General features: G+C 39.3%; 2 protein-coding genes across 5 annotated transcripts in view; one reads left to right on the forward strand and one right to left on the reverse strand.

Moving 5' to 3' along the window:
• Positions 1 to 20982, reverse strand: part of LOC107667258 (low-density lipoprotein receptor-related protein 1B) — a 42776-nt gene extending 21794 nt beyond the window's left edge. Inside the window, exons 1-28 of one of the 3 annotated variants that reach the window (XM_016458880.1) lie at positions 20914 to 20982; positions 19573 to 19692; positions 19215 to 19445; positions 18444 to 18557; positions 18048 to 18167; positions 17275 to 17400; positions 16990 to 17193; positions 16733 to 16901; positions 16489 to 16657; positions 16187 to 16415; positions 15987 to 16106; positions 15683 to 15901; positions 13792 to 14112; positions 13497 to 13715; positions 12907 to 13074; positions 12554 to 12600; positions 9560 to 9773; positions 9270 to 9485; positions 7301 to 7513; positions 6953 to 7216; positions 6663 to 6878; positions 5045 to 5257; positions 4696 to 4959; positions 4385 to 4600; positions 2647 to 2802; positions 1154 to 1420; positions 550 to 765; positions 99 to 251 (exon numbers count right to left, since the gene is read on the reverse strand). In XM_016458880.1, the coding sequence (XP_016314366.1) occupies positions 99 to 251; positions 550 to 765; positions 1154 to 1420; positions 2647 to 2802; positions 4385 to 4600; positions 4696 to 4959; positions 5045 to 5257; positions 6663 to 6878; positions 6953 to 7216; positions 7301 to 7513; positions 9270 to 9485; positions 9560 to 9773; positions 12554 to 12600; positions 12907 to 13074; positions 13497 to 13715; positions 13792 to 14112; positions 15683 to 15901; positions 15987 to 16106; positions 16187 to 16415; positions 16489 to 16657; positions 16733 to 16901; positions 16990 to 17193; positions 17275 to 17400; positions 18048 to 18167; positions 18444 to 18557; positions 19215 to 19445; positions 19573 to 19692; positions 20914 to 20965 (5236 nt within the window). In that variant the 5' untranslated portion in view covers positions 20966 to 20982. Of the gene's footprint in view, positions 1 to 98; positions 252 to 549; positions 766 to 1153; positions 1421 to 2646; positions 2803 to 4384; positions 4601 to 4695; positions 4960 to 5044; positions 5258 to 6662; positions 6879 to 6952; positions 7217 to 7300; positions 7514 to 9269; positions 9486 to 9559; positions 9821 to 9926; positions 10137 to 11901; positions 12044 to 12193; positions 12265 to 12553; positions 12601 to 12906; positions 13075 to 13496; positions 13716 to 13791; positions 14113 to 15682; positions 15902 to 15986; positions 16107 to 16186; positions 16416 to 16488; positions 16658 to 16732; positions 16902 to 16989; positions 17194 to 17274; positions 17401 to 18047; positions 18168 to 18443; positions 18558 to 19214; positions 19446 to 19572; positions 19693 to 20913 lie in introns of those variants that run through there. The other 2 variants (XM_016458881.1, XM_016458882.1) reach the window with 2 other exon arrangements.
• A 2116-nt stretch (positions 20983 to 23098) lies between these two features.
• LOC107667259 (mothers against decapentaplegic homolog 2) overlaps positions 23099 to 25073 on the forward strand; it is a 30026-nt gene continuing 28051 nt past the window's right edge. The window contains exons 1-2 of one of the 2 annotated variants that reach the window (XM_016458883.1): positions 23099 to 23252; positions 23498 to 23579. The gene's annotated coding sequence lies outside the window, so the exon portion shown is untranslated. The remainder of the gene's footprint in view (positions 23253 to 23497; positions 23580 to 25073) is intronic. The other variant, XM_016458884.1, reaches the window with a different exon arrangement.

Consider the following 25073-nt stretch of genomic DNA (forward strand, 5'->3'; position numbering starts at 1 on the left):
CTGGCAGAAAATGTAATTGTGAAGCTGTAAGACAGCAAGAACTTTATCCCAAGCAAGGCATGTTACCAGTAAAAAACAAAAACAAATGTGTTCATTACTGCGATATGGGCAGTTACGAAGACACGGTCTCTCATCAGAGCCATCAGGACAGTCTTTTCTCCCATCACACAGGTATTGCTGCAGGATGCACAGCGACGTCCCTTGACAAGCCACGTAAGGGCTTTTACAAGGTGATGGTGGAGTGGGCATAGCTTAAAAAAAAAAAAATTCAACTTGAATTTATTACCATTTAGTGAAGTAATATGTGCTGTGCTAAATCAATTTGAGTCGCATTGACCCAGAAACACATTTTATTATGCTGTGAAGTAAAAAAAGGATTTAAATGATTATATCTCCCAGACTGGAGCAGACGCATCATATCATTAGAAAGCTGACGCTTTCCTTTTTCTTCTTTTGGTGTCAACAGTGGTGCAAAACCTGCTCATCACTTTTTAGATCCCATATGTAGAAGCAAATGTATAATTTCTGATGCTTCTACAGCAAACTCACCACAGTCTGCCTCATCTGAGCCATCCCAGCAGTCCCTCATACCGTTACAGATGAACACCTCTGGGATACAGCGGCTGTTCCCATCGCAGCGGATGCTGCAGCTCTTAGTGGGTTTCCAGCAGCCTGCTTCATCCGAGTGATCCGGACACTGAGGAGTCCCATCACACACCTGCCGGAAGTCAATACACTTCTTCCCCCGAATACACTGAAACATCCCTGTAAAACACATAAGTGTAAGTCTCTTTAAGTGTGACTCTTTAAACATTATATATTTAATATCATATATTATATAGTGATATTCCAAAAATACTGTAACATTCTGAAGGACATTCTAAAATATTTGATATTTGGATATTTTCCAACTGGATGAAATCATCCTTAAGTTTAAAAAAAAAAAAGCCATCATACACTATGAGACTTTACATGAAATCTCTCAATTCAGATCTGGAGACTGGGTCTGAAATTTGGCAGCTGGCGTCAACTTGTCCAGATTGTAAATCGGTGCAAAAATCTGGGCAAAAGTTGTATAGTGTATTCCAGCCTTTAGTCAATATTGTCAAAAATGGGTCAGGGTTGAGACTGTGAAATCGTGATTGCATCTCACCTGGATTGCACTGAAGTTCACAATGTTCTTCATCAGATCCGTCCTTACAGTCCATCTCTCCATCACACACATGACTGTACAGTACACACTCACGTCCGTCCTTACAGGGTTTAGTGCCCACACGACACTTGAAGGGTGCAGTGGTTGTGGTTTTAGTTGCTATGGTAGAACATCCCACCTCATCAGAACCATCAAGGCAGTGAGCGCGCCCATCACAGACTAGAGATTCCTCAATACACTTCCTCCTGTCCTCACACAGAAAGTCACCTGTATGAATACAAAACAGCATATTAGGCATAAGTCATGACATGTCTCTTTGGTATAATGACCTGCTGGAGAAGTAGAAAAACAAGAAATGGGAGTAATAAAAAAAAAAAAAAAAAAAAAAAAAAAAAAAAAAAAAAAAAAAAAAGAGGTGGAGAAAGTGAAGGAGGATAAGAACAAGGAGCATGAGGAGAAGAACAATGAAGAGATTGGAACAAGGAGGTGAACGAAAGAGGTAAAGGGGGAGGAGCAGGAGGAAGAGAACAACGAAGAGAGAGGAACAAGGAGAAAGGGGAGCAGAACAAAAGCGGTAAAGGGGGAGCAGAGAAAAAGGAAGAACAAGAACAAGGAGGACAACAACAAGATGGAACAGAACAAGGAGAAAGAAGAGAGGAGAATGACAACGAATAAAGAGGAACACAAAAGAGGTAGAGGAAGAGGAGCAGGAGAAAGGGAAGAACAAGTAGGAGAAGAACAAGGAGAAGGACAATAACAACAACAACGAGGAGGAGGAGAGCAAGGAGAAAGAAGGGAGGAGAGCAAGGAGAAAGAGAAGAGAGGAGATGAACAAGACGGCAAAAAACAAGATGGAGAAAGTGAAGGAGGATAAGAATAAGAAGCAGGAGAAGGAGAAGGAGAACAACAAGAACAAAGAGAGGAACAAGGAGGGGGAGCACAGAGAAGGAGGTGGTGGTGCTGGTGGAGGATGAGAACATCAACAAGGACGAAAAGAATAAGGAGCAGGAGGTACAGAAGGACAAGGAGAAGAACTAGAAGAAGGTAAAGAGGAGGAGGAGGAGGAGGAGCAGGAGAAAGAAGAATAAGTAGGAGGAGGAACAAGTAGGAGAAGAACAATGGTTGAAGGAGAACTAGAGGATCGAGAAGGACGAGCAGGAGAAAGGGAAGAACAAACATAAGGAGGAGGAAAGATCAAGGAGGAAGAAGAGGAGGAGGAGAAAGAGTAGGAAAAGAACAAGGAGGAAGAGAAGAACAAGGGTTGAAGAAAAGCCAAAAAAGTATAAGGTTAGGGTGAAGGAGGAGAAAGAAAAGGAAAAGGAGAATGAGAAAGGTGGTTTTTGCTGGTCTTTACGCAAGATTTGTTTGATAGTTTTAGAAGGGTTTTGGGCTAATCAGGGTGAGAGACGAACTAAACTAGAGTAAACCAACCAAAGCTTCTTAAACCACAAAAGCAGTTTTGTTTTCAGCTGAGAGAAGTTCAGTTATTTTACCTGGAGCAGCACATGCATCTATACAAGAAGCTTCATCAGATCCATCGGGACAGTCTCTTCTGCCGTCACACAGCTGAGCCCGAGACACACATACTGACGTTCCCGGACACAGTACTGAGGGACTCTTACAGCTTGTCTGAGCTGGTCTGGAAACAGCTGTCACAAAACATGGAGCAGGTGGAATCTTATAAGGTTATTACAGTTTTGGGTAATATTTAATTCTTCCACCAGACAATGTATATGGAAAGTGGAGCATAACACTGATATTGAGTTAATGTTGGAAAGTAACGAGCAACTACTGATTGACTAGTAAAGTCACACTTTTGAAGTTTGGTCCACTCCCACTGTAGTCCATTTTGGTTTAGACCAAAGATCCAAAGGTGGCTAAATCAGGGATCCAAGTGAGGACTGGCTAGAGGTGGGCTGAGGAGGCTGTTAAGGAGGCAGAAGAAAGGCTGTGAAACAGGAGGCAGGTGAAAGTGGGCCGAGGAGTCCATAGGGGTGGTGAAAGGAAGGGCAGCAGCAGAAAAAAAAAAAAAAAACCCTGTAAACAGCCAACGGACGTAACTTAGAATGGGAGATGGATCGGTTTGTGAAAGGGAAGAGAAAAGCCATAGACAAAGTCGCACAGACCCAGGCAGGTGCTGGACTTTCAAAAGCTAAATGTAGAAAATATGACGAGGCATATCTTGCTCTCGGCTTCACTCACCGCATCTACACCGAACGATACAGTTGTCGCGTCACCCTGCAACAGCTAGAGGCTGTCTAGACTGGACGCGACAAGTAACGGTTGCAAAACATTTGAACTTTGTGTCAGTAACGTTACGTCATAAACGGAACGAGGCATCAGTTTACTGTCGGGGATTTGTAGTGTCGCATCGTGCCGCATTCAGACAGCATCACGGATTATAATGGGTTCTACTGTATTTTGCCACTAGCGTCCAGTGTAAACACGGTGTTTAATGTCTTTGGTGAGGAGGAAAGGCCAGTGTGTGTCCTGACCTATGCCTTAAAACGTTGGCAGCAGACAGCATGAAACCCACAAAAATGGGAACAGGTACTTGTTGGTGGATCTCAAACAGCAGCTGATGTTCCCTCAAGATGTTGCAGCCACTACCCTGGAATTGGACATTGTCTTTGTGTCCGAATCTACCAAGCAGGTTGTGTTGCTGAAGCTGACAGTCATGTGGGAAGATTGTTTGGAGAGGAAGTTCTCCAAACACACAGGACTGTCCAGCGAATGTCAGCAGGCTGGATGGAGAACTAAGGGTCTCCTAGTGGAGGTGGGACAGAGGATTTACAGCCCATTTGTTAGTCAGAGCCTTCAGAAATGTGGGTATCACAAGAGAGGAGGAAGAGAGTCATCTGCAGTACTAATGAAGTGGTATTGAGGGCATTAAGATGGCTATGGCTTATAAGTTGCTCTCAATCTAGACATAAACTGGGGTCGCCTTGAGCAAGGTGTATGATGTTGAAAGACCTGAAACACCCAGAGATTTCAGAAACGTCACTGGACATGTGACGAGAAGAATCAGTAGATGCACACATACAATGTTGGATGTTTGTCAAAATATGAAAGAAAAGACCAGAAGCTACCTCAGTTTCTACAACTTTATATTGCCAATTTTGACCCTGTCTGGCATTTTTTGTGCAGTGTTTTTCAACAATTTACACCCAGTTATGACATATTCTTAGATAAACTAAGCTTTCTCCAAGTTCAGGAGAACTGTTGGCTCACCACAGTTGGCTTCATCAGTGCCATCTAGACAGTCCCTAATCCCATTGCAGATGAAGACTTTAGGAATACAGTGAGTGTCCCAGTCACAGCGCATGCTGCAGCTCTTTGAGGGTTTCCAGCATCCTGCTTCATCTGACTTATCCAGACACTGAGGACTCCCATCACATACTTGATTCATTTCAATACACCTGCCACCAGAAGTACACTGGAACAGCCCTGCGGTGGAAGAAAAAGGACACAGTGAGGTCAATTACTTGGATATAATAGCCAAAATGTTGATATGAAGGTTAGAGTACTGGGATTCGTCTAACCAGGTTGACACTGACGACCACAGTCCTGCTCATCTGATCCATCTTTACAGTCTATCTCTCCATCACACACATGACTGTACAGCACACACTCACGTCCGTCCTTACAGGGTTTAGAGCCCACACGACACTTTAATGGTGCCGGTTTTGAATTTCTAGCTGCCATGTAACAAGCCATCTCATCAGAGCCGTCAAGGCAGTGAGAGTGGCCGTCACACACCAGATTCCCATCAATACACTTCCTTCTGTCCTTACACAGGAAGTCACCTGGCACAACATTACAGATGTCTTAGCATTTTCTTTGGGGAAAAAAAAAGAATTTATTTAGACTGAAGATAAAGCAAAGACTTACCAGGTTTTGAACAAGCATCTACGCACGAAACTTCATCAGAACCATCCGGACAATCTATCTTTCCATCACACAGTCGAATCTGGGAAATGCACAATGATGTTCCTGGACACATCATGGATGGACTTCTACAGACTGGAGGTGGAGGTTGCACACCTTGTTCCTCGTTTCCTTTGTTCAGTGTCACCAAATTTATATCCCCTCTTTTAATCTCAGCTGTGAACATAAATCGATCAGGCATGCTTAAAGGTTAAACACAGAACAACAAATAAGACCATGTTATTCATTCCACATGCAAAGGTCATGCAATTGGTTAGCTAATCATAACAGAGATCATAAAGGTCCTAAAGGTATAGCAGCAAAAAAAAGAGTTACAATTGACCTATCGGTAAGCCCATCCCCTCGAATGCAGATTAGCCAATGGCACGGGGCAGTTGCATGAGGAATGGAACTCAGACATCTTTAAGTTTCAGTGCCATAGAGAAACATGGGAAGATCCAAAGCTCTCATCAGTTTGATGGCGTTTATGCTACAAAAATGGTAAAACGATGTGCCTGGGGTACTTGTAACACTGCCCATCCTCTCAGGATACCTGGAATCAATTAATTCATTTTATTATTTAACCTTCATTTTTTGGTTGTCATACTCTCATTAAGTTACAATTTTCATCTACTACAACTGAACGTTAATGTCATCTTGTGCTTCAACAAGGTGTCTCTGGCTAACATTAAAGTTAGTAAGTCCATGCTAATGTACAAACCTATACAGCTAACTGTTATATATTTCGTCATGCACGGTGTACGTCAAAAACACAAACGAAGGTCTACATTTCAGTGCCTCTCCATGTTTTGGTTCAATGTAAATTAATTTAATCATACTCTGTGATACATGTTGTCATATGCGATCATGACAGCTGTAACATGAGGCTTCTCCCGTTTGCATTGTGGTCTGTAAACCCTCGCTTCCATATAATCTCGTTACCTACCATTTCATTTTAAAATATTTTAGATGTCCCTCCGTGGTATATTTTAGTCCCGCTTGAATGCTCCTCGATGAGAGGTGGTCCTATGTCCAAAATTTATCAAAAACATCTGGACAAGGTTTTCACAGTGACAGCTGTCATTGTAAGACAGTTGGCTACTCAGTTTGTTTGTCTGAGTTAGCAACAGTAATTAAAGGGGCGGGGCTTACCGATAGGTCAATTATTTTGACAAGAACCACAGATAGAACAGTATTAATGGCACTCAAAGGAATAAATTAACAGAATACAGCCCCTTTAAAAGGTATGCCTGTAATTTTCTGATGTTAGAATACTTTTACCCATCCCAGCTTTATATCGAAACAGTAAAGCTTTTTCAGGTAAACTGTCCACATGAGTGAACAGATTGAAAATTGAAGAAAAAAAAATGACAACCAGTGGTGTGAGTTTGGATTGGAGTTGTTTGTCAAACCAATGAAATGTAGAATTTTTGGGAAACCTATTGGGACACAGTCTTGGGAAACCGGTTTGCAATTCCGCTTGGTGATGCTAGTGATTAGTTCTCCTTTAAATACTCACTGACTGGGAATAAATATAAAAATGCACTTAACATGATAAAACCTGTATTTTGGGTTAACTCACAGCAGTTGGCTTCATCAGTGGCGTCCACACAGTCTTTCTCTCCGTCACAGAGGAAGCTCTCTGGGATGCAACGAGTTTTATTATCACACTGATGTTTGCATTCGTGCGAGCGACTGAAACAGTCCAGTTCATCAGAGCGATCCTGACACTGAGGTGTGCCGTCACACACCTGCTTTCTGTCAATACACATCCTCCCATGAGCGCACTGGAACTGATCTGTGAGGAAACATTGTCAGTGACACTCGTTTGAGTTACATAAGACGGTCAGGGATCAGTTACATGAGTTTTACCTGCTTTACACTGATATTCACAGTCCCGCTCATCTGATCCATCTTTACAGTCCATCTCTCCATCACACACATGACTGTACAGCACACACTCACGTCCGTCCTTACAGGGTTTAGAGCCCACACGACACCTGAATGGTGCCGGTTTTGAATTTCTAGCCGCCATGTAACAAGCCATCTCATCAGAGCCGTCAAGGCAGTGAGAGTGGCCGTCACACACCAGATTCCCATCAATACACTTCCTTCTGTCCTTACACAGGAAGTCACCTGGCACAACATTACAGATGTCTTAGCATTTTCTTTGGGGAAAAAAAAGAATTTATTTAGACTGAAGATAAAGCAAAGACTTACCAGGTTTTGAACAAGCATCTACGCACAAAACTTCATCAGAACCATCCGGACAATCTATCTTTCCATCACACAGTCGAATCTGGGAAATGCACAATGATGTTCCTGGACACATCATGGATGGACTTCTACAGACTGGAGGTGGAGGTTGCAAACCTTGTTCTTTGTTGCCTTTGTTCAGTGTCACCAAATTTATATCCCCTCTTTTAATCTCAGCTGTGAACATAAATAGATCAGGTTTTAATAAAGGTTAAACACAGCACAACAAATAAAACTGTTACTCATTCCACATGCAAAAAGGCAAATCATAACAGAGGTCATTTGCATGGAAGTCTTAAAAATATATTATAGAGGGAAAAAAAGCCTTTGTAATGGTAAAGGGGAACTTTTACAATTTATTTGAGCACAAGAAACCTCGTTAAAACATTATTAGTGGACTTCAGGCAAAAAACAGGGCATGGCCACTAGGGATGCTCCGATCGATCGGCCGGAGATCGGTATCGGCCGATAATCACATTTTATGACTCGATCGGTACTAACTAACTTGGCCGATCTTACTAACCGATCTTGACGTCAACGCGTGACGACATACATGATGCGTGGGACATAAATGATTTGGCGCCACGGTCATGTCATCGCTGGTGTGGAAATGCTATGACGTTTCAAGAAACAATGAAAAATTCGCTATTTGTCGTGTATGTTTTGCATGATGATATGATGAATGGATGATTGATTTTTAACAGCAAATTCAGTGACGTTAGAGCTGATCTGTGCATCACTGCACACGTCTGCGGTGCGTTACGGCTCCACGGCCACCGGAGCTGATCGTGGCCGCTCTAGTCAGTGCTTGTGTTAATCAGCCAGCCGCAGCACGTTTCTGAAGCGGCTCTCCGTGCTGCTTGGTTAAAAATAGTCTTTTGTGAGTTGGAACAAAAACGAGGACGGAACAAAACCTCGTCGGAGCCGTAAGGGATAACAGGCGAACGAACACACACACGAAATCGTCTGCCTCATGAAAAAATTTCTTACAAAAAAAAAAAGTGAATATTTGCATAATTTATGATTTATTTTGTCCACCCGCGACCCAGCCGCAAATAATCAGAATGCATTTTTTATTACCTGACCCTCGAATTATCCGCAGCGCCCATGGATATAGGAAAAGCAAAATAAGTTTGCTGCGTAAATCAGACGGACTTAATTAAAATGCAAATTCATTCTCTGACAGCAGGAGGTGCTTTAAAGCAGGAGAAACAGAAGTTTCCCCAGTAACGGCTGTACACAACGCAGCACTGAGCTCACAAACGCTGCTTTATCAGGCATATAACATGCAAGATGAAATAAAAATGACATCGAAAATTTTCTAAAGATAGCCTTCCTTCAGAAATACAGTGATATAAAAAACACCCGCACCTCATTTTGATTTTTAAACGTGCAGTACGTGCTCATGTTTATTCAACGAAGCCTTTTGGAAAATCCGTCAGTTTTGATATTGTGGCGAGTGCCACAAATAAATAAATGTATGGGAAACACATCCCACAGCACAACCACCTGAGCCCAACTTCAGTCTACTCATCACCTTAACTGTGTTTGTAGCCAGCGCCATAGCCAGACTGATAAACAAACACAGACCGGAAGTTAACTTCAGGCCAGGCGCGTGCGCCCGATTAAACAGTCTATATTAAGCTTGAAGCATCAGAATTGGCATCAGTATCGGCCGATCACCATGACAAGAAATCGGTACTCCGTATCGGCTGCAAAAATCCTGATCGGAACATCCCTAATGGCCACTTTAAAGATACACCTGTAATTTTTTGATGACAATACTTTCACCTATTCCAGATTTATACCATAGGAAACAGTAATGTAAGGCGTTTCCAGGATGATTTTCACAGTAACAACACATTGTAGCACCATAATTTTTTTTTTTATAAAATTGACAAAAATAGAAAAAAAAAAAATCTTCAAAACTCACAGCAGTTGGCTTCATCAGTGGCGTCCACACAGTCTTTCTCTCCGTCACAGAGGAAGCTCTCTGGGATGCAGCGAGTTTTATTATCACACTGATGTTTGCATTCGAGCGAGCGACTGAAACAGTCCAGTTCATCAGAGCGATCCTGACACTGAGGTGTGCCGTCACACACCCGCTTTCTGTCGATGCACATCCTCCCATGAGCGCACTGGAACTGATCTGTGAGGAAACATTGTCAGTGACACTCGCTTGAGTTACAGAAGACAGTCAGGGATCAGTTACATGAGTTTTACCTGCTTTACACTGATATTCACAGTCCTGCTCATCTGATCCATCTTTACAGTCCATCTCTCCATCACACACATGACTGTACAGCACACACTCACGTCCGTCCTTACAGGGTTTAGAGCCCACACGACACCTGAATGGTGCTGAGACAGTTTCAGAAGCAGTGGGACATCCCACCTCATCTGACCCGTCAATGCAGTGAGAGCGGCCGTCACACACCAGATCCCTCTCCACACACTTACTTCCATCCTTACACAGGAAGTCACCTAGCAAAGCACCGGTTTAGATGTTAAAGATGTCAGCTATTTACTTTGTGTTTGCAACAGCAAAAATAAAATCAAGGTAATTTACAATGAAGTTAAAGTACTTTACCAGGTTTTGCACAAGTGTCAATGCATGAGTCTTCATCAGAACCATCAGGGCAATCTCTCCTCCCGTCACACAGCTGAGTCTGGGAAATGCACAATGATGCTCCTGGACACATAATAGATGGACTTGTACAGACTGGAGGCGGAGACGGTGCAAAACCTGAGCTTGCTTTGTTCACTGGCACCACGTTTACTTCCCCTCTGTTAGTCTTCGCTGTGCAGAGAAAATACGAATAGATCATTGATCAATAAATGATAATATAACAAATAAATACAGTGTCGGCATCAGACAGGGCAAAAAAAAATTAGTGATCGACCGATATTGATATTTTATAACTGATACCAATACCAATTATTTGCGTGTTTATGTGCCCGATAACCGATATGTAGAACCAATATTTATTTACTGTTCAAAATAAATAAAAAATAAATAAATAAAAAAGGTGTTGAAAATTACCAGTCTTTCATGTTAAATTTAATCTTCATATTACAACAATAAAAAAAAAACAAATTATTTAAAGCATCAGCAGCAACACTAATATTAACAATAAGCAAAATAAATGTAGAAGGTCTAATGTTTTCAAATGGAGAAAAATAAATGAAAGGAGTCATATCAATTTAAACTAGTTTTAGTAGGTTTATAAGCTGTTTAATAGGCTAAAGAATGAAGACTAATTCACTGGATAATGTTAATTCACTGAATAATATTCTCTGGAATATTGAAATATAACAAACAAAACATGAGGACTTGACGGATTATTTTACGTGACTCCGTGAGTTCGTCTCTATTTCTTCGAGCCAAGCTGCATAAACTGCATATCAGGCATTTATGTAATACATCTAATTTGTGCATTAATGGCTGTTATGTTAAATAAAGTTTACCAACTACAGTAAATCAAGTTCCTGTGCATGCCGTTGTTGTTGTCTCCTATCCCCTCAGACGCCATGGTGCAATGGCAATCCTGTGCGCAATTCTCAAAACATCCGTTTATCGGTGAATCCGATATTACAAAACCGATATCCAATTAGTGTAAAATGCTTACATATCGGGAAAAATATCGGTAAATTGATATATCGGTCGATCTCTAAAAAAAAAAAATAGGCATAAATTACTAGTTACTATAGTCAAGCACAAGAGTGACAAAACCATCAGTTTAAAGTCAACATGAAACAGCACTCACTGGCTAAGGAAAACCTGGAAATTGTGGTCTATAAAAATATATTTGTACAGAAAATAAAAATGTTGTATTTATAAATGTAAAATTAAAATAATTTAATAAAATAAAACTCACTAAAAAGAATGAAATCTTTTGTTTATCTGCATGCCATGTAACTGACATCAGAGAACCGTGAACATTCAAACGTGACTAAACAATAGTCTAGATATATGGTCTATAGATCTATATCTAGAACTAGATCTAAGGCTAATAGACTAAATAATAAGGTATTAATTTAATTTTGAATATTAAATGCATAATAAATATTTTAGGTGAAAGGGGTCCAGCTGACAGAGTTTAAAATCTCTACCATAGAGCAATCAGGAATAACAAATCCCACAGAAAGAGAGGAAAACTCACTCATCAAAAGGTGTTTGGAAAAACTATAGATTCAAATAGAATCTATATTCATAGATTAGGCAAAAACCCCAAAACGCATAAAAAAAAATAAAACAAATACAACAAAAAAATACTCCATATCACTTTTTTTCACATGATTTGGGATTGCCAGTTTTTGGAATATGGTTAAAGAAAATCTGTCCACTATATTAAATGTCTCAATCCCTTTGTCCCCTTCTGTCTTTATTTTAAATGATTTTTTAGATATACTTCTATTTAATTTATCATGGTCTTTGTTTTTTTGTTTGTTTTTTCTGTTGCAAAGCTGATTGTTTAATATACAGAATAGCACAGACAAACAATGTCAAAACAATAAAAAATTGATAAAAAAATAAATAAATACTCCATATCTTCAAAACTCACAGCAGTTGGCTTCATCAGTGGCGTCCACACAGTCTTTCTCTCCGTCACAGAGGAAGCTCTCTGGGATGCAGCGAGTTTTATTATCACACTGATGTTTGCATTCGTGTGAGCGACTGAAACAGTCCAGTTCATCAGAGCGATCCTGCCACTGCGAGTTGGCTTCATCAGTGGCGTCCACACAGTCTTTCTCTCCGTCACAGAGGAAGCTCTCTGGGATGCAGCGAGTTTTATTATCACACTGATGTTTGCATTCGTGCGAGCGACTGAAACAGTCCAGTTCATCAGAACGATCCTGACACTGAGGTGTGCCGTCACACACCCGCTTTCTGTCGATACACATCCTCCCATGAGCGCACTGGAACTGATCTGTGAGGAAACATTGTCAGTGACACTTGTTTGAGAAATTTTTGTATTATTTTATATATATTTTTTTTCATATATATTGATTTAGAGTCGTGTTTAAGGTTCCCTGTTTGGGTTATAATTGCCTTTTTTATTGACGTAGACCTCTTTCAGCACTGTTCCAATTGTTTGTATGTCAAGATTTTTGTATGGGTATATATTTCTTTTTACATAATCTTTTGTACATGTATAGTCTTTGTACTTTGTATATTTTGGAGTATATTAGGTTTTAAATGCGGCCGTCACACACCAGATCCCTCTCCACACACTTCTTCCCGTCCTTACACAGGAAGTCACCTGAAGAAACAGAGCACCGTCTTTCAATCTAGATTTTCTAATGACAACAAACCAAGCTAAAAACAAACAAAACCAAAAATCCAACCAAAAATCAAAAACAGGTCTATACTAAAAATACTGCTAGTTGAAATTTTAAGGTTGAAAAATTACACATTAAAAAAAATCAGCATCATAACTTGCTGTATAACAGGTCTCAAGCATTTAGAAAACTTAAAAGGAAAATCATACAGGATTCAAACAACATGAAGTTTAGTAAATGTCTTTTAATAATGGACTTTTGAGTGAACTATGCATGTCAAAGTATACCTGGCTTTGCACACATGTGCACACATGAGGCTTCATCAGATCCATCCGGACAGTCTCTGTTCCCATCACACCGCTGAGATCGACTGATACACACGGTTGATCCATGACAAATGACTAGGGGACTTTTGCAAGTCACCTCAGTAGGACGCACATCTTCGGCTGTTGTATCTAAAATGCATACAAAACAAAAAAATAAATAAAGTATAATAGCATAAAGATACAAAATGAAACCCAGAGGAACATTAATACAAACTAGGGCTGCACGATAAATCGCATGCGATATTTAATGCGCATCTTGTCAGAAAGCCGGTTCTGTAATCAGCGGTAAATCTCCATCACCTGCGGGCTTTCACATTGAGCAGCATTAACTACACAGAGCCGTTGTTCACTGACGAGCTGCGCAAAAAATCGCGCGAATATGAACGTGGTTTTGCGCAGCTCGTCGGTGAACAATGGCTCGGTGTAGTTAATGCTGCTCAATGTGAAAGCACGCACGTGATGGAGATTTACCGCTGATTACAGAACCGGCTTTACTGATAACATGCGAGTTAAATATCGCATGCGATTTATCGTGCAGCCCTAATACAAACCTTGTTGGACTTCCCTAAGGGCAACAGATAAGCTAACAACTCCATTCTCTACTGCCACCCCAGAGACACGAGCTCCATCTTTGCGATTCCACACTGTCAGGATGTTATTGAACAAGGTCACCATGTAGGGTTCATAAGCAGCCATGATGGAGCCAGGAACAACCCAGTCTTTACCAGCCGAGTACCTTCTCATCTTCAGTAGACTCATAACCTGCAAGTCTAAAGCAAACAACATCAATGAAAACGTGCAGTAACGTGCAGACTAATAGTTAATTCAGAAGGAAAAGCCACTAACAAGACTCCATGTTCCAAAGGAAGCCATTTGCTTTACGATCAAACACAATGCGGTCAACTCCATCCTCCTCAAAGCTGAAGATAGCCTCTGCATTTCCACCAATCAGACCCAGTTTCATTCTCATGACCTGACCTCCCTCCAGCCAGTACAGCTTTCCTCTCTGCCAGTCCACAAAGAGGTCTAGAATTGCAGTTCTGGCTTGATATAGCTGTCTGGAGATACTCTGGTCAAGGGTGCCAATGGTAGAAACGCCAATGGAAAGTTCATCACAGGCCAGCCAATACAGATTCCCAGTCCTCTGGTCAACTCTGACGATGCAGGCTAAAGGAAGGGACACAAGCGAAGTCAGAATTATTTACTTTGAGCTGGAATAAATATAGCTGAGATGTTTAAAGTCTGTGTCTAGGCCATCTCCATTAAGTATTCAAAACAAATCGATCCACAATGCACTGAATCAAAATGTAAACTCAAATCAAACTCCAAGCCAGAAACTGATTTTTTGCACAAGTACACAAACACCAAAGATTAGCCGATCCCTCGCGAGCCCATGCTCTCACTGTACGTTGACCATGACAATAAAAAAAAAAAAACCTTCAATAAAATTAATAAAAAAAGACATTAAATAAAGAAAAGAGAATAAATGTGCCAATTCCCTAGAAAAATAAAAGTTTCAATAAAATAATTTTGATAAAATGCCATGTAGTGTAACGATCAAGCAAAAAGTAATACATTTTTCCTTACATCTACACATGTGAGTATACGTATCAGTTTTCACAAGTTTAATATATTTAAGGTAAAAAATACTTTTACAAATATCATGAATTAAAGGGTTAGATCACCCAAAAATGAAAATTAGCCCATAAATTACTCACCCCCGTGGCATCCTAGGAGTATATGACTTTCTTCTTTCAGACGAATCCAGTCAGAGTTATATTAAAATTGTCTTTGATCTTTCAAGCCGTTTCATGGCACTTAGCGGGTGTTGCATGCTTCAGTCCAAAAGAAGTTAAATAAAAAGCACCCATCCATTTAAAAAAAAAAAAAAAAATCTGGGGGGTGAACAAAGGCCTTCTGTAGCGAATCGATGCGTTTTTGTAAAAAAAAATATCCATATTCAAAACGTAATGATCACTTTAATGTAGCTTGCGCTCACTGATGTAAACTGAAGCAGCTCCGGGCTGATGACGTATGAGTTCAGCGCTGCACATGCACTCCGAAGTGACGCACGCGGAAATGCAGCGGAGAGATCAAAACAAAACAACGGTCACGAATTAGAAGTACAAAACGAGGATTTGTAAAAGGATGACTTGAGGGTGAGTAATTTATGGGCTAATTTTCATTTTTGGGTGAACTAACCCTTTAACTGATAAATATAATTATGGATTTTAGGAATGTTGCACCACATCACATTTTACTGTCTGGTGCTAACCTTGCAATGTCAAAAAAAAAGTTCATATATATATATATATAAAAAAAAAGAAGTGCTTAAGTATGAAATCATTGTTACATTTTTTTCTTAGAAAACAGTAACAAAATGATGCCAAACTACTTTCTTAAGAATTTAATTAATGAGGCTTTTTTCCCCAATTATTAAACTTAAAAAAACTATTTTTCGAAGCTTAATTAAAAAAAGATTAGAGTACAGGAATACATTTAAAAGCATGGTTTACTTGAAAATACCATTTCAGCCTTTGTACGTCACAATTTCATGATTAATTCACTAGCAGATTCTTTGTAATTAATTTTGAAATTTACTAGCAATTTCTGTTTTTACTGATTTTCAAAAAAAATAAAAAATTCAGTGTGGACAGTGACATTTTGACCCAGAGGCATCAGTGCTCATATTATTATAGCATGTTTCAAGGTTTTAATTGAAACCGTAACAACATACCAGGTTTTAAAGTCAGGATGTACTCAGACAAGTCCTGAGACTGTATGTTAGTCTTCACATGGCCCGTCCCATTAGACCAAACCACGCATCCTCTCCGCCAATACATGTCAAAGGACTGGATGTCTTCATCTGAAGTAAAGAGTTCAGTTTTCACAGGAGTCTCTCCTGCAAACACCAGGCTGTATATGGCCGTGGTTGTTGCATAGGCCACCTTAAAATCTGACAGTGAGAAGAGATGAACATATTATCAAGAGGCAACCCATTTTTAACTAAAATGCTAAATATTGGATTCTAAACAACACACTTTCACAAGATCCCCAAGACATGGGCAGCGCTCCCTCAGGACACAGACAGGTGAACCCAGCAGCACTTTTCTTGGAGGGCAAACACAGCTGGCAGCCTGAGTCTTTACATGGTGCAAAACCTATATCCAAAAACACAATAAAGCCCGGAGCCAATGATGTGGTGTAACCAATATGATCAAATTTGCAAAAAATAATTCACCTTGGGGCTGCTGAAGCACATGGTAGATGCTCAAGACAGGAAGCGAGGCTTTTAAGATGAAGCCATTTAGTGTGTCAGAAGACATATTTTGAGGAGCCTGCCAGAGTTTTTTCTCATCGGCCAAATAAAACCAGCCATTAAACACGGCCAAGATCTGCGCAGGACGTCCTTGAAAGAAATCCCAGAAGGTATGCCGTCCAGTGCCGTCGGTCCTGATGCTCTCAATTGACTGGAATATCAATTTAAAAAACTCAATATAAACACACAATCAATAAATTCAGGTTTTTGACCAAACAACACACCGCTTTGTAAACACTGATCCAATACAGCCGGCGCGCTGCCACATCCATTGTAAGACTCCTTGGTAGCTGTGCAGTAATGAAAACCAGTGTAGTCCGATTCAAACCATCCATTTCCACCCTCTCAATGGTTAGCTGGTCATTCGTTCCTTTATTAATCCAAAATATGAAACTACAGGGGGAAAAAACAAACAAACATAACTGTGCTCCTCAAATCTGTGCTAATACAGTAAAAAGCAGTTTGTACCTCTCAGTTGGGCTGAGGACCATATCTCTCGGGTCCATTTCTTTGGACATGACCGTGCCTACAGCACTGCCATCAGCTGCTCCGGTGTAGATGGCTTTCTGGGTAACACTCGTCCAGTACAGTTGTCCAGTAAGCCAGTCGATGGCTAGACTGTGCAAACCAGACTGCCCTAATAAGGGGAGAAATAAAAATGCATAAGGTTTTGGTGTAGGCCAACATATTTAGGTAGTTTTGCATGGATGTAGCACTCAACTGACCTGAATAAAGAATCGTGCCCTTCCGGTTCAAAGCCTGGTAGATATTCCCATCTTTATCAGCCCAGTAGATTAAGCTTCTTTGGATATTGTAGGTCATGGCTATAGGGTCGCTCTCACTTGCAAAGAGCGGCTCATAGACTCTGGTCTTCACATTCACTAACCCAATCAGCCCCTTCCTGGTGGTCAATATCTTGGTCACGGCTCCTTGTAAAACAGTTTGATGTTACTGGTTTTGTGTATACTTGATATTAATAGTAAAATCTGAAAATACATGCAATAAGTTACCTTGAGCTTCACAAGAGCCGTTGCCAAGAAGTTTGAAACCATTCTGGCACAGACACTGAAAAGACCCGGGTGTATTTGTGCACAAGTGCATGCAAGGTCCGAAAGACTGGGCACACTCATTGACATCTAGCATAAAGGAGCAACAATACTTAAGTCAAACTAAAAACACTGCACTATATTTGGACTACTATTGAGATCAAGTGGAAAATGAACATTTGTTGATACTAAGAGTATGTTTGGAACTAATAGTATATAGACTACACATTATATATTGTATCCTTCCTTAACATTAAAATTATACACCCTTAAAAGTAATTATTATTATGTAGCAATATGCCAAATGCAATGATGCATATTCATATGTAGTACAGCATATGGGGTTTTTACATTTTCAAAACGAAACATTAAATTTGTTATTATAATTTTCCAAATGAAACTGCCTTTTATTTTGTTGCACAAATGTCAAAGTGAATTATTATTTTTTTTTAAATATTCTATGGAAAATTCATAATTTGTATCAAGTTGATGGTGCAGATTTGGTCTACCTTAGAAACAAGTATGGTTGTTTCATTTTTTGATCTTGAGCTCTGGCTCAATCAAATGTCAAGAAAGAGACGTTAAAAACACATTCCGTTGTGGGATACAATATTGTAAGCAGTATTACCTAGCATTGTGAACAGCATATGCTGCATATTGCAGAAATTATATGACTAGTATGGTAGTGCACAGTTCCAAAAATAGTCTGCTTGGAGGCAAAAGTGCAGCTACTGTACCTTCACAATCAAGCCCATTTGCAGAAAGGGTCATTCCAGTGGGACAAGTGCACAAAGACCCCCAAAGCTGGTCAATGCAAGTATGACTACAGCCACCATTCCCATTATGACAACTTTTACCTAGGTCACATAAGGATGAAATGCAAATAAATAAATAATCAAGCTAACCTCGGGCCTGTTTCATAAAACAAGTTGACCAAATAAGCCAGGTTTATTTCAGTTAGTCTGACATAGTCAGTTGACTTGGTTCAAAATAAGTCAGACTAACTGAAATAAGCCTGGCTTATTAAGCCCTAGGCCCCTGTTGTCTGAGATATGCTACATCATCAGTCAAACACACTTCAAAGCAAATTACAGCAAAAAATAAATAAATAAAAATGAGGGTCTTAAATGTACCACATGTAAGAGGCTCATCTCTCTTATCTGAGCACTGAGCAACTCCATCACACCTCTGTCTCGGGGTTAGACATGTGCCATCAGGACAGCGGATGTTCATCTTCCCACAGGAACCTATAAACATGATCAGGCAAATATAACAGGACTCTTAGACATCATCAATAAAAAGGCTGAGAGATATTCTAAATATCAACAGAAATACGTTGATGAATGTTTTGTGTAAATCGAATTCTGCAATGGATGCTTACAGTATACAGAATATGTGAGTGCAACAGGACACATGGTTTCCACCCCCAATTTTGCTATACATGGAACCAGGACAATAAAAGCATTTACATGCACAATCATAAATGCAATGTGAAAATGTGAAATTTTAATACATTTAAATACATTTATCTGAATCTTTCCTATTTTGCATTTATGAACAGGTTGCCCCTAGGGCTGTGCAAAAAAACCGAATGCGAATTTTCATGCGCATCTCGTCAGTAAATCTCCAGCACGTGCTTTCAGATGGAGCGGCATTTACTACACAGAGCTGTAGTTGCGCATGAAACTGACGAGAGTTACTACACTGACGAGATGCGCATGAAAATCACATTCGATTTTTTTGCACAGCCCTAGTTGCCCCATTTCCCTTTTGGTAGGGCCCAGATAATTAGAGGCTGTGCCTCTTCTTGCATTTATTTTAAACAACTGGTCCTACAAAAAGTCACAGGTTGATCTAATGCACTGACAGTCATACATTGTTTAATGAGGGTTAGAGCATCTCACCACAGGTTTCTTCATCAGAGTTGTCACCGCAGTCGTTGACGTCATTGCAGAGAAGCTCTTGTGGGATGCAAATGCTGTTTTTGCACTTCCAGTCACCTGACAGACACCCTAAACGCCTGCTGCAGTCCCACTCATCTGAAGCGTCGGGACACTGGGGCCGGCCGTCACAAACACCCGACCCAATCACACACCCGGAGCAATCCGCACACTCCACATCTCCAGGCTGACATACTAATGGCATGAAATATGCTTGTTTATTTGTGTTCTACTTGCATAGAAACAACCAGATGCAATCTGATTAATTCAACAAGCGAGCATAAAGACAACTTTTCAGGAGCAGATGGTGTCTGATACATACCGCAGTCCATCTCATCAGATCCATCCTGGCAGTCACTGACACCGTCACAGCGCCATCTGTGTGACACACACACTCCATCATCACACTGCCACTGATTTCTGCTGCAGCCTCCGTCAACACCTGAAACATTCACAGCAGGCACTCACTTTACAGGCTTCTCACACATATGGATTATATGACGACTCAATACTGGATACAATCTCAGATACGTTTTGTAGGTCAAATGAAAACACCAACACAATATGAAAACCTGTGTTTCACAGATTTTAATTAGTGTGGCTGATTATATAGTTTCTTCCTGCCATTTTGAAAGACATACATGCTCTCTGATATTTAACGATTCATTGCTGAATTCTGAATTGAGTGAAAACTCATGAAAGAGGAGCCTTTTCCAAGGCATTGAAAGGCAAGATCTCTATGAACGTATACAATCTGAACACATGCTGACTTCGTACAACAATGTTTTAAGCAGTAAACAATTATGAGACAATTAAGCAAAAATATAAAATGTAACATACAAAACTTTATCCAATAAATATTGTAGTTAATAAAGTTACAACATTAAACGTAACAATTAAGATACAGTAACAACAGTAATATTCTGAAATATTACTACCATTTAAAACAACTGTTTTCTAGTTTAATACATGTTAAAATGTAATTTATTTCTGTGATCAAAGCTGTATTTTCAGGATCATTACTCCAGTCTTCATTATCACATGATCTTCAGAAATCATTCTAATATGCTGATTTACTGCTCAAGAAACATTTCTGATTATTATCAATGTTGAAAACAGTTTTTGTGGAAACCTTGATACATTTTTTTTTCCAGTTTCTTTGCTGAATAGAAAGTTCAAAAGGAGCATCTTTAATGGATCAAATTTCTGAATGATTCATTATAATTCACACTAATTTTCAGAAATGAAAATCAAACTCTGGAGCGTCCCTGTTTCTGCTGAAGCATCACGTCCTAACGTCTGAACGGTAGGCTACATGGTTTTATGATGTGAAGTTTACTTGATATTAATATGCCATACCGAAAATGTGATATTAGAATTTCAACTTAAAGGGCAGAATTCATAAAGTATTCTAGTTTAAGAGGATTTCAAACCAACATACGAAACCAACCACAACAGAAACACACACATTTGTGAAACTGGACCTTTCGCTCAAAACTGAGATGTAGCTTTGTGACAACTAGCCCCGGGTTCTCCTTTATTTATTAGTAGCCAACTATTACGATTATTATTATTATTTTTTTTTTAAGAATCGGACGGATCTTTAAGGAGCATAAATAGTACCGTCCGCCAGCTCCAATAAAAGTTTATAAAAGAAAGTTACCTGAGAGTAAGGCAAACACCGCCGCGCAGCAGGTTAAGTGCCGCAGGTCCATCACACTCACGCACCTGTTTGAGCCACGCGCGTCTGCGGACCAATCACCATCCTTTATAAGATCCAGCTGCGCGAGACCTGCTCGATCATGACGTCATGCCAGCTTTCGTTTAAGTAAAAAGTTTGGAATAATTCATATTTTTATGTTTTTGAACTTACACACGCTTATTTGATCAAAACATAGGCTACAGTAAAAAGAGTAGGCCTAATAATGTGAAACGTAACTTCTTTCTAGGCTATTTAACATGTAATGTATTCCTGTGATTGTAAAGATGAATTTTCAGACTCAGAAATCATTCTAATATGCTGATTTGATGCTCCGTCATTATCGGTGCTCAATCAGCCTATTAATAATGGTCTTATTATTATTATTGATGAAAACAGTTTCTGCTGCTTAATATTTTTTTTGTGGAAATTGTGATACATTTTTATTTTTAAGATTCTTTGATGAATAAAAAGTTCAAAAGAACAGCATTTATTTGTGTTTTGTAACATTGTGTATTACTGACAATTTTAAATAATTTAATGCTTTATTGCTGAACAAAAGCTTTAACTTACTTATAAGTTATATATATATATATATATCAGCATATCTGAGCATTATTGAGAATTTCAATATTAACATAAAATTTGACAAAATTATTTTTCTTGGGACAATAAATAAATAAATAAATAAATACAGAATCTGTGCATATTCTCTATCGTTACATCATCATCACGGCAAGGTAAAAAGGAAACGATCCACTTAAAAAGAGTCATTCATGGACTACATTACAAACATCTGGTCTGTGGTTTGATTAGCAGTCAAGTTAATGGAAGTTAACAGACAGAACTGGAATAATCTTCAGAAGATTTTCATGCTTCAGCTTTCATATTACATGCAAGCTTTTCATCTGAATTTCATTTTCATTTGTAGCAGCCAAATATGAGAAAACCAGTCTAGTCAAGGCTTTAGACATACAGTACAAAACATTGAGTTACAATGTGATACAAACCAGATTTCAAGATGCAGTTTTGCCAAATTGTGCAAAAAGACATTGGCACAAAGATGAACTGCTGTGATTGTTTTACGAAGAGTTTCGTTTAATAACTTTCACATTTTTAAAAACATTCCTAATATACAATTGCTGACAATGTCATAACATTTTCACACGATATTTTTGTTTAATTAAATAAATAATACTTAGTTAAATACTAGTAAATATGTTTTTAACATTGTGAACAATATTACCAGAGTTTACCCTCTTTCTCCAATGCCTTTTTATATATGTAGCCTATATATGTCATAATAACATCGTGCATAACACCTTTTGTATGTCTATTTAATAAGTAGCGAAGCAGAAAAGGCTGAAACAAGTACTGTACTCGTCCATTGGTTGGTCAACAGCAGCGATTAAAGAAGGGACACTGGCGACATCTAGTGGTAGGATCTGGTACTGCTTCGCCTGCTTTATCTTATCACTGGAATAATATGACCCGGACTTTGTTTCATCATCACATACATTACATATTACATTAATTCACCATCGTGAAAAATATATGTAGCACAAACCTTGACATAATGTATCGCTATACTGATTTCCATAACCTGTCATGCACACTTCTTACTCTTAACTCTTTTGCCTAGTTCTCGACGTAAAGGCGAACATCATCGTACTGTTGAAGGCATAAAAACACTGATTGTAAAATATTTCTGCGTGCACGCTTATTATTTGTTAGCTGTTTTATTACTGCAAATAAGCACAGGTGGTTAACAACTTATTTTAGTCTTGTTTTTTACGTGCTGAATGGCGGATGAACACACACAAACCTCACAATCTCATAGTAATGCTATTTAGAGGTAGTAACTCGCTCGCCCGTTCGGTTCTAGTCTATTATGAAGTCAATAGATGGACAGCAACATTGACAAACCACTGCCTCCTACCAGAACCTAAACAACACTGATTAGAAGACGCAGTTTGATTAGCCAATAGAAATCGACTATAGTTTGCATATTCAATTTTGATCGAGATCGACGGTTTTATAAGCCAATCGACGGGAAGAGCATTCATGACGGGCTTCTCGTTTGTCCAATAGAAAGCTGGAAGGCGGGGCTTATGCAGAGCATGTATCTTGTTGCGTGCGTTAAGTTAGGTTGCGCGCGCTGGAGGCCGTCGTCTGCTGCTGTAATTCGGCTAGAGTGGGAAGGAAAATATTGTTTAAAATCGATTTTTACCCACTCGCGAATAATCCGTTTCGCTCGGATTTTACGCTACTCCTCCTTACAGAGAAAGCGGCTCGCTAAAAGGGTGAGTTGACGGGTAAACGAAAAGATAACGGCTTCCAAAACCGTTTGAAAGCTCTGTTTATTTTTCTGTCAAAGAAAGTAGCGCAGGCTGCTAACGTAGCGGTTTGCACAAAATCAGTGGTCACACAAACTCACACCTCGCGCATAAGCAGCCAGATCTCGGCTTTTCGTTCATGCACGGATCAAAGAGTTTCTATGGCAGCGATTAATGCAAATGTATTGATCCTGGGGTTTGTTGTATTGTAGGCAGACCGGGACAGAGAGTCGATTAGCGGCCCATGCAGCCATAACGAGCCCGTGATACACCATCAGACCGCCGCTGGAGAAGGTAACAATGCGTTTATTAATCATTTTAAGCTTACAGATGAGATGATGGCTAGGGTAAGCACAGTTGATTTATATGCATGATTAGAATGATGCCAGCAGTTAAATATGGTGATGTTTGTTTTGCCTATTTAGTTTGCTAAATATCAAATTGTTTTGCAGAGAGAGTTCTGAATACGAGAATACTGGGATATAACTCACACCTGCCTCATTGGCATCTATGTATTTCTCATCTCAGTCTCTGGCTGTGTGTCAAAACTTAGAGAGCTGCCTACCTAGACAGCATTTTTTGGGCATGAAAGTCGCGTTAATAAATGTTGCCACAGTCGAGCATTCCAACACGGCAATTATGGGCAAAAAATGGTTCATTTTTTAAACTGTTCAAAAACACACGTGGTGCTTAAAATCTGTGAACGTTCCAAGATATCCGGAAACGCTTAGGGTGTTCCAGAATCCACATCTGGATTTGAACGTTCTGTTAGGCTTTATGATGCCACGAAACTGTAAACGTTCCAATACACCCCCTTCACCCACCCAAAATTATTTTAAGAAAACTGTTTAAATAACCGTTCAGGGCCGTGCATATTTTGCCCGAAATGATTCACATGTTCCATTTACTCTAAAATGCTTTGAACATTTGTTTTGAATCTTTCAAACGCAAATGTGATGCTCTTGAAATCTGCTAATATTAAATCTGAATGTTCCAAATGTGCCTCTAATATGCAATAAAAAAATTAAAATTGTTCAAACTTGCATGTGATGTCCAAATTGCTGTTCACTGAGATCTGTTTTTTTTTTTGTTTTTGTTTTTTAAGTTCTGCATTCTTAAAATCAGAGATTGCAATATCGAATGGTCACACTTTTTACATATAAACAGGCTACACCTAAAACTTCTTCAGATAGTTCAGCATATAAAAGACATTTGATTTTTTTTTAATTAAAAATTATTATTTTTTTTATTTAAAAAAATTTTTTTTTAGTAGTATATTTGGCTGTGGCTAGCAAGAAACTCTCCCAGCTCAAAGCTTCAGAAAACTGAGCCCATCCATCTGCAAAGCATCTTTTGGTCTGTTTTGAGAGAAAATTATTGTCATGATTAGGGGTGTGCGATATTGACAAAAAATAATATCTCGATATTTTCTGGGATTTTATCGATGACGATAATTAGACGATATTTTGCTGAGAGTGTTATTGTGCTGGTACCTTAAGGACTGCCGAAGACAGCTGACTCCTAATGTTTTTAATATTCTTCATATTCTGTGTGGTGGTCAGTTCATACTGATAGAAATTAATCTTTTCCAATAAGTTTAAAATGATTTTTGCATTTTATGGGCATTTTTACCTTTATAAAGCCATTTTTTCTAAAAGTGTCCATTATCTTTTGAGTCAAATTCTTACATTTAATCAGGGAATTAGAATAATAAGACATTTGGGCTGTTACCAAGCAAATGAAATCAACACAGAAGCTGCATCTGAAGTGGCATTTAGATGTATTTAC

This window comes from Sinocyclocheilus anshuiensis, unplaced genomic scaffold (genome assembly GCF_001515605.1).
Source record: "Sinocyclocheilus anshuiensis isolate Anshui unplaced genomic scaffold, SAMN03320099.WGS_v1.1 scaffold952, whole genome shotgun sequence".
Taxonomy (NCBI): domain Eukaryota; kingdom Metazoa; phylum Chordata; class Actinopteri; order Cypriniformes; family Cyprinidae; genus Sinocyclocheilus; species Sinocyclocheilus anshuiensis.